Raw genomic sequence first — 10,000 nt, 5'->3', positions numbered from 1 at the left:
TTCCTTTTCTTCCTCTTCCTTCCTTCCTTCCTTCCTTCCTCCTCCATCTTCTCCGAATGACCCTCCTTCCGCTTCCTTCCTAGGCCTGAGGCTGCCCCTGCTTGCCCTTTTGGGGCTCCTGGGGGCCCTGGGGGCCGAGTCCCACCGCCAGTCCCGAAGCCCCCTTGCCCAGGGTAAGGCTCCCCTTCCCTTCCCTTCCCTTCCCTTCCCTTGGTTGCAGGGATCTCAAATGGGTCGGGATTCGAACTCCGAACCCTGAAGTCGGCTGCTGTCTTTCTAGCCCTCTCCAAGGAGCTGGGGACCCCGCACCTTCTGAAGAGCGTGGAGGAAGCCAGGCAGATGGTCGACCGGGCCTATCAACGCACCCAGGAGTGGTATGCAATGCATCTCTCTGGGAGATCTAGTTCTCACCGAGTCATGGGCATCCCTCTCTGAACGTTTTCCAACTGGCCGACCTTGCAGGGTTGTCCTAAGGCCCAAACAGTAGAAGGGATACAATGGAGTCCAAAATATGAAAGCCCTGGGATTGTTGTCGGTCCAATGCTATCTAGCTTTGGGAGTTATAGTTTGGCAGGGCCCTCATGGCCCGAGGAGACTCAAGACCTTGTCAAACTACAACTCCCAGGATTCCATACAGAGCACGGAGCCAGGGCAGTTTGTGTGGGGTCAAACGGCCTTAGTACATGAAAGTTCGGACTAAAACCCGACACGGACGAAACCACTTTCCTTCCCTCCAGGTTGAAGGAGAAGCTCCAGAGCCCAACGGTCAAGCCGTCTGAGCTCTTGGTGGCCTTCAAGCAGCCGGCCGGAGACACCCGGGCAGCCGTCCGAGCCGCCGACTACCTTCACATGACCTTTGATATCTTGAAAGAGCAGCTAAAGGCGGCCGGGGCCAAGGATTTCAATATATCAGGTTCGGAAGGGAGGATAATAATAATATTGGGCTACTGTTTTCCACTCTAGGCTAGCATTTCTCCCTCTTGGCTACCGTTTCCCACTTTGGGCTACCGTTTTTTTTAAATTTTCCCTGCAGATGTGCTCAGTCGGGCTCAGATGACCACCATCTACAAGGCAACTGGGTGCTGCCATCAAGAGACCAGTACAACCCAGTGCAACTTCAGCAGTCCCTATCGGACCATCACGGGCGAATGCAACAACAGGTCTGGTGATAATCACAACCACAATATTAAAATAGATATTTGTATTAACTCCTCCATAACTGCAGAACCCATGTTATTTATATTATTGTTTATTTTTATTATTATTATTATTATTTTAATATAGTTATTATTTTTTTGTTTTTGTATCTTATTTGTTTATTTTTTTACATAAAAATGTACAAATCAGCAAGGATTCATTTATTATTTATTATTTATTCACTTAATTTATTTTTAAATTATTATTATATTTTTATTTTATTATTTTATTTTTTATTTTTAGTTTATGTATTTTATTAGTTTATTTTTTTACATAAAGAATTGTTTGTTTATTTGTTTTTTTATGTATTTATTTATGTATTTTTTACATAAAGGGAAACACACTTGAAGCCTCTCAAGCTATTTAATTCTTTATGTTTGAACCACCAAGCATTAGTACATTACTTATTTTATTTATATATATATATATATATATATATATATATTACTTATTACTTATGTTATGATTTATTATGTATTACTTATTTTATGATTTATGATTTATTTTATGATTTATTTTATTTTATTATAATTTTTATAATTTTTAGTTCATATATCTCATTAGTTTATTTTTTACATAAAGGATTGAATCTTGACTAGTGAAGACGTGATCCTGCAGTACATTATTTATTATATATTTATTATTATATATAATTATTATTATATATTTATGATTTATTTTATTTTTTATTACTTATTACTTATGTTACGATTTATGATTTATTTTATTATTTATTATGTATTACTTATTTTATGATTTATGATTTATTTTATGATTTATTTTATTTTATTATAATTTTTAGTTCATATATCTCATTAGTTTATTTTTTACATAAAGGATTGAATCTAGTGAAGACGTGATCCTGCAGTACATTATTTATTATATATTTATTATTATATATTTATTTTTTATTACTTATTACTTATGTTATTATTTATTATTTATTTTATTTTTTATTATTTATTACTTATTTTATGATTTATGATTTATTTTATGATTTATTTTATTTTATTTTATTTTTATAATTTTTAGTTCATATATCTCATTAGTTTATTTTTTACATAAAGGATTGAGTCTTCACTAGTGAAGACGTGATCCTGCAGTACATTATTTATTATATATTTGTTATTATATATAATAATTATTATATATTTATGATTTCTTTTATTTTTATTACTTATTACTTATTTTCTGATTTATTATTTATTTTATTATTTATTATTTATTACTTATTTTATGATTTATTATTTATTTTATTATTTATTTTATATTTTATATTTTTTATAATTTTTAGTTCATATATCTCATTAGTTTATTTTTTACATAAAGGATTGAATCTTGACTGGTGAAGACATAATCCTGTTTCAACACTGTGATGCTATGCTGCCACCTAATGGCTGTTTTGGGTATGGAAACGTCCAAATGCTTCACGTGAATGCCTAAAACAGCCACTAGGTGGCAAGATAGATTCATTTTTTCCAGTTTCAATTAGAGGAACCCGAATGGGTTGCGACCCAGAGTTTTTGGTCTACACAACTGCATGGAGATCTGCAGTTGTGAATAATATTCCTCCTGTCAAATGTCTTGTGCCTTATTTCCTCGTTGAAATTATTTGTTTGATATTTTGGGGGGACACAACAGGCGGATCCCAACTCTGGGGGCTCAGAACCGACCTTACGCCCGATGGCTTCCACAGGAATACGAGGATGGCATTTCCCTCCCACGCGGATGGACCCCGCAGAAGTGCTATTTCGGCTTCCCTCTGCCCAATGTAAGGAGACAGTTCCTATTCAGATAGATAGATAGATAGATAGATAGGTAGATAGATAGATAGATAGATAGATAGATAGATAGATACAAAGTAGATAGATAGATAGATAGATAGATAGATAGATAGATAGATAGATAGATGATGATAGAGGATATAGATAGATACAAGATAGATAGTAGATAGATAGATAATATAGGTAGGCAGAAGAGAGAGATGGGTAGGTAGGTAGATAGATAGACAGATAGACAGACAGAGATAATATAGAAAAATAATATAGGTAGGTAGAATAGGTAGATAGGTAGGGTATAGATAGATAGATAGATAGATAGATAGATAGATAGATTAGATACAAGAGAGACAGATAGATAGATAATATAGATAGATTAGATACAAGATAGATAGATAGATAGATAGATAGATAGATAGATAGATAGATAGATAGATAATATAAATAGATGGGATAGAAAGATAAATAGATATAATATAGAAAAATAAGATAGGTAGGCAGAATAGGTAGATATGTAGGGTAGTTACAGATAGATAGATAGATAGATAGATAGATAGATAGATAGATAGATAGATCGAATAGAATATAATAGAATAGATAGAATAGATACAAGATAGACAGATAGATATATAGATAGATACAAGATAGATACAAGATAGATAGATAGATAGATAGATAGATAGATAATATGAATAGATAGGATAGAAAGATAAATAGATAGATAGATATAATATAGAAAAATAATATAGATAGGAAGAATAGGTAGATATGTAGGATAGATACAGATAGATAGATAGATAGATAGATAGATAGATAAAATAAAATAAAATAGATAGAATAGATACAAGATAGACAGACAGATAGATAGAATAGATAGAATAGATACAAGATAGATAGATAGATAGATAGATAGATAGAATAAAATAGATAGAATAGATACTAGATAGATAGATAGATAGATAGATAGATAGATAGGTAATATAGATAGGATAGATAGATAGATAAATAGATAGATAGAGATAATATAGAAAAAAAATAATATAGGTAGGCAGAATAGGTAGATAGGTAGGGTAGATACAGATAGATAGATAGACAGATAGATAGATAATATAGATAAAGATAGATAGATAGATAGATAGATAAGATAGAATAGATACAAGAAAGATAGATAGATAGATAATATAGATAGGATGGATAGATAGATAGATAAATAAATAGATAGATAGAGATAATATAGAAAAATAATATAGGTAGGCAGAATAGGTAGATAGGTAGCGTAGATAGATAATATAGGTAGGCAGAAGAGATAGACAGATAGATAATAGACGTAGGCAGAATAGGTAGATAGAAAAGGTAGATAGATAGATAATATAGATAGATACAGAAAAGATAGATAGATAGATAATATAGGTAGGGAGAATTGATAGATAGATAGAGAGATAGATAATAGACATAGGAAGAATATGTAGATAGAAAGGGTAGATAGATAGATAGATAGATAGATAGATAGATAGATAGATAGATAGATAGATATATCATAGGTAGGCAGAAGAGGTAGATAGGTAGGGTAGATAGAGATCGATCAATCAATCAATAGATAGATAATATAGGTAGGCAGAAGAGGCTGATAGATATGAATGAAACTTTATTTCTGTCCCACCCTATCTCGCCAGTGGGGACTCAGGGTGGCTTACAACAAGACAATCAGACAATTGAACACAGAGCAACAAATTCACATTATAAGATAGATAGATAGATAGATAGATAGATAGATAGATAGATAGATAGAATAGATAGGTGGATCGATAGGATATATAGAGTCCCTCCTTTCTATATATGGTTGTAAGGAGAGGCCGGTAATACACATTGTTGTTGTTGTCGCTTGCGTTTCCTCTAGGTCCGGGCTGTCTCCAACAGCATTGTCCGCTTCCCTAATGAGAAGCTCACCGAAGACCGGCATCGCTCCGTCATGTTCATGCAATGGGGCCAGTTCCTCGACCACGACATGGACTTTGGGCCGGCCACCACCGCCACCCTGACCTTCATGACAGGAGCCAATTGCGACACCTGCATCAAAGCGCCCCCTTGCTTCCCCATTGAGGTTAGTGGGGAGAGAAGAACCATTAAAGGAGAAGAACCTATGGGATGGTCAAGCTAGTTGATGGCGGAGTGGAACCATTAGATACTTATAGATAGATATAGAGATGACAGCTCCTGGAATGTTTTCATTAGATGGGTTGGGCATGAGACCCACATTACGAGGTTCTACTGGGAGAGCTGTGGTCAACATCTAGTGTCTGTTTTTCCAAATTCCAACCCTTTGTTCCCCGGCAGATCCCACCCAATGACCTCACCAAAAAACAGGGTGACTGCATCCCGTTCACCAGGGCAGCTCCAGCCTGCAATGGCGGCTACGCCATCCGAAACCAGATCAATGCCCTCACACCATTCATTGACGCCAGTATGGTGTACGCCAGCGAAGTGAAATGGGCCCGCAGCCTGAGGAACCTCACCAATGATCTGGGGCTGATGGCCGTCAACCAGGAATTCACGGACAAAGGGCGAGCTTACCTCCCTTTCGGCAACCCTGAAGGCTTCATGGATTTGTGCCGGGTGACCAATAAGACCTTCAACATCTCCTGTTTCTTTGCAGGTACCTCATGGTTGCGAGATTTGAGGAGGAGCTCCTAGTCCCACTTGAGCAAGAATGGATGATAGATCTGGAGAATGATGAGGTCTCCAAGGTGTTCCTCCTAAGTCTTGTGGCCCCATTTGAGAAGATGGATCCTTGAGAGAAATGGAGAACATTCTCCAAGTTATTCCTTATAAGTCTTGGAGTCTCACTTAAGAAGATGGATAAAAAGTCCTCCTTGAGAGAGCTGGAGAACCTTCTCCAAGTTCTCCAAGGTGTTCCTCATAAGTCTCATGGTCCCATTTGAGAAGATGGAGCAAAGGTCATCCTTGAGAGAGATGGAGAACATTATCCAAGATCTCCAAGTCATTCCTTATAAATCTTGGATAAACAGTCCTCCTTGAGAGATCTGCAGAACCTTTTCTAAGTTCTCCAAGGTGTTCCTCATAAGTCTTAGAGTCCCATTTGAGGAGAAGGATCATAAGTCCTCCTTGAGTGAGATGGAGAACCTTCTCCAAGTTCTCCAAAGTGTTCCTCATAAGTCACGTGGTCCCATTTGAGAAGATGGAGCAAAGGTCCGGCTCAAGAGAGATGGAGAACATTATCCAAGTTCTCCAAGTTGTTCCTCATAAGTCTTGTAGTCCCATTTGAGAAGATGGATCAAAGGTACTCTGTGAGAGAGCAAGAGAACATTCTCCAAGTTCTCCAAGTGGTTCCTCATTAGTCTTATAGTCCCACTTGAGAAGATGGATAAAAGGTCTTCCTTGAGAGAGCAAGAGAACATTCTCCAAGTTCTCCAAGCCATTCATCATAAATCTTGATTTTCAGATCTAATACTATCCTTAGTAATCTCAGGACACCCATTTATCCAGTATGAATCTATGGTCAACTTCTGGTGGAGTTATGCTGGAGAACCTAACCATTTCTAGATGTTATTTCTAGGTATCTTTAGGTACTCCATCTCTGTGGTCAAGTGTACTATGTTTAGCACAATGGTGACATTTCAAGTCGGTGGTTCCTTCCATCTTGGGTTTTGTTTTGTTTTTTAATATAGGGGACAATCGGGCCAACGAGATGCCGGCTCTGACCGTCTTGCACACGCTCTTTGTCCGCGAACACAACCGCCTGGCCACTGAGCTGAAGAGGCTGAACCCGCAAAAGGGCGGGGACTACATCTATGAAGAGGCGCGGAAAATCGTAGGCGCCATGATCCAGGTACAAGGGGAGCCATTGTTGCTGCAGTGATAGAGGCGGAAACGGGACAAAGCACGGAAACATTGCTGGTGCTGGGAATCAACCTGTTTTTGTGTTCCAGGATCATGATCTTCTGATGTGGGCAATGCTGTGAGAAATGATGAGGGAAATGATGGTGCCAAGGCTGAGGTGCAAGATGGAGATAGTTTGGTCAATGATTCTCATGCAGACAATGACAGAGAGGCCCCAGTGCAGAGGGCAGTTTCTCATGAGAATATTCCTGCTGGGCATAGGGATGGTTTACTTCCTCTCTCTGTGAGCTCTCAAGATTTGGGTTTGGAAAACAATCTGACACCTGGAAATTTTAATGAGAAAGGGAGTTGAAAAATAGGCGACCGGAGTTCAGCCAGGACTGACAACAAACTCAAGGTTTACGTCGCTCCAAAAGGCTTTGTCAGATAAGAGCCAAAGGTGGGGGAAAACTAAACCAGTTCTGGGTTTTGGGATATAAGGTTTGCTTCAAGAGAATACCTATTAGATCAGGCAATGTTTGGAAATCAAGTTCATGTGCCATGGAATTCCTGTTTAGGGGGGACTTGTTCCTGTGGTTACTTCTAGCCTTTTGGTGTTGACTAGCAGCGTCTGGATTGTCTTTGCATCCTGTTGATTCCTATCTGGATAAATACTGCCTTTTATATCTTTTGTGGACGTTGCTTTGAGTTACTGCATTTTACTGACCTTTTACTTTTTGGAACTTTCCTATTTTCTTACAAGCATTTCTTTCTACTGGCTATTTTACTAAGCTTCAATAAAAAGAATTGGTTTCTTCAATGTGTGGTGTGTTTTAAAGTCAGACGGCTTTTCCTGTCCTGGAGTGCTACAGCTGGATGATGGTGATTGTGAGGAGAAAACTCAAAAAAGCTGGGCATGCCAAGTGGGAGATGATGAGCATTGGGGTCTCTCTACCATGGCTAGGTTCACATCATGATGAAGGTGGAGAGGGGACAGAGCTTAGAAATATGGACTATGTTGGGTGGGGGATTATGGGTGTTGGAGGCAAAGACCCAAACCCAATAGCTAGACTGGCATCATGATGACAAAGGAGGATGAATGAAACCTTTCTTTCTTTCTTTCTTTCTTTCTTTCGTTCGTTCGTTCGTTCGTTCGTTCTTTTGTTCTTCCTTTCTTCATTGTTTCATTCTTTAATTTTTTTTGTTCTTTCATTCTTTTGTTCTTTCTTCCTTTCCAGAAAATCACCTTTTCCGAGTTCATCCCGCTCCTTCTGGGCAATGCAGCCCCGCTCTCCTGGCACCGGTACCGGGGCTACAACGAGTCGGTGGACCCCCGTGTGGCCAGCGTCTTCACAAACGCCTACCGCTTTGGCCACGCCATCGTACGCAATGTGGTCTTCCGCCTGAACAGTCGCTTCCAGGTCCAGAGCCAGACGCCGCTCCACCATGAGTTCTTTGCCACGTGGAGGATCATCAAGGAAGGTCAGATAGAGACGTTACACATGATTGAGTGATTGAGAGAGGCAGAGATAAACATAGAATCCTAGAGCCATTAGTCCAACTCTCTCACTCTCTCTCTATCATAGAATCACCAAGTTGGAAAGGACCCCAAGGGCTATCCAGTCCAACCCCATGTTTGTCTATCTCTCTATCATAGAATCATCAAGTTGGAAAGGAACCTAAGGGCCATCCAGTCCAACCCTATGTCTGTCTGTCTGTCTGTCTGTCTATCATAGAATCACCAAATTGGAAAGGACCCCAAGAGCCATCCAGCCCAGTCCTATGTCTGTCTGTCTCTCGATCATAGAATCGCCAAGTTGGAAAGGACCCCAAGGGCCATCTAATCCAACCATATGTCTCTCTGTCTGTCTCTCTATCAAAGAATCACCAAGTTGGAAAGGACTCCAAGGGCCATCCAGTCCAACCCTATGTCTCTCTGTCTGTCTCTCTATCAAAGAATCACCAAGTTGTAAAGAACCCCAAGGGCCATCTAGTCCAACCCTATATCTGTCTGTCTATCTATCTCTATCACAGAATCACCAAGTTGGAAAGAACCCCAAGGGCCATCCAGTCCAGCCCCCCCCCCCTCTCTGTCATAGAATCGCCAAATTGCAAAGAACCTGAAGGGCCATTCAGTCCAACCCTATGTCTGTCTGTCTCTCGATCATAGAATCACCAAGTTGGAAAGGACCCCAAGGGCCATTCAGTCCAACCCTATGTCTGTCTGTCTATCTCTCTATCATTGAATCACCAAGTTGGAAAGAACCCTAAGGGCCATCCAGTCCAACCCTATGTCTGTCTGTCTCTCTATCACAGAATCACAAAGTTGGAAAGGAGCCCAAGGGCCATCTAGTCCAACCCTATGTCTGTCTGTCTGTCTGTCTATCTATCTATCTATCATCATACAATCCTGGTTGGAAGGGCCATCAAAGACGGTCCATACTTTCCCAATGGTCCACAGATAGAGACAGAGAGGGAGAGATATGATAAATAATAATAATAATAATAATAATAATAATAATAATAATAAATATAGAATTCTAGAGCCCCCATCGATATCTATCTATCTATCTATCCATGTCTCTATCTATCTATCTATCTATCTATCTATCTATCTATCTATCTATCTAACCATCATAGAATCATGGAGTTGGAAGGGTCGCCAAGGGCCATCCAATCCAACCCCCTTCTGCCATATAGAAAGGCACAGTGAAAACCAACTGGTAGAGCAGTCAGAGCTTTAACAAACAGAGCTCACTACTTCCCTTTTTCCTCCTTCCAGGAGGCATTGATCCCATCATGCGAGGTCTCCTGGCCAAGCCGGCGAAGCTGATCAGGCAAGACCAGATGGTGGTAGAGTCCCTCCGAGACCGTCTCTTTGAGCAAGTCTCCAGGATTGGCCTGGACCTACCTTCGCTCAACATGCAGCGGGGCCGGGAGCATGGCCTGCCAGGTAGACACCAATGGTCCTCCTTCCAAAGACATTGCAGGTTATAGTGAGCATCATGAACATGCCCAAGAGTGTCCAGTGTCCTCCACCAACACCATAGTGCCAACCACCTAAATGAAGGCTTTCACACTGGGACAATTCCATCCTAAATTTTGTTTTCCCTCCACCACTGACATCCCAGTGTTCTTTTCTCTCTCTCCATTGGTGAGGAATTTGCATGAACTCCACCAATGATGGA

At 39.8% G+C, this 10,000-nt stretch overlaps 1 protein-coding gene across 1 annotated transcript in view; it reads left to right on the top strand.

Moving 5' to 3' along the window:
• LOC132770130 (myeloperoxidase-like) overlaps nt 1–10,000 on the top strand; it is a 16,154-nt gene that overhangs the window by 1,865 nt on the left and 4,289 nt on the right. Inside the window, 10 exon segments of the mRNA XM_060767015.2 lie at nt 91–269; nt 271–374; nt 738–913; nt 1,034–1,160; nt 2,839–2,968; nt 4,873–5,076; nt 5,310–5,628; nt 6,662–6,822; nt 8,051–8,294; nt 9,595–9,765. Of these exon segments, the coding sequence (XP_060622998.2) occupies nt 91–269; nt 271–374; nt 738–913; nt 1,034–1,160; nt 2,839–2,968; nt 4,873–5,076; nt 5,310–5,628; nt 6,662–6,822; nt 8,051–8,294; nt 9,595–9,765 (1,815 nt within the window).

This window comes from Anolis sagrei, chromosome 11, assembly GCF_037176765.1.
Source record: "Anolis sagrei isolate rAnoSag1 chromosome 11, rAnoSag1.mat, whole genome shotgun sequence".
NCBI lineage: Eukaryota > Metazoa > Chordata > Lepidosauria > Squamata > Dactyloidae > Anolis > Anolis sagrei.
Note: the sequence above shows the minus strand (reverse complement) of the source record. Positions and strands in the feature narration are given on the sequence as shown.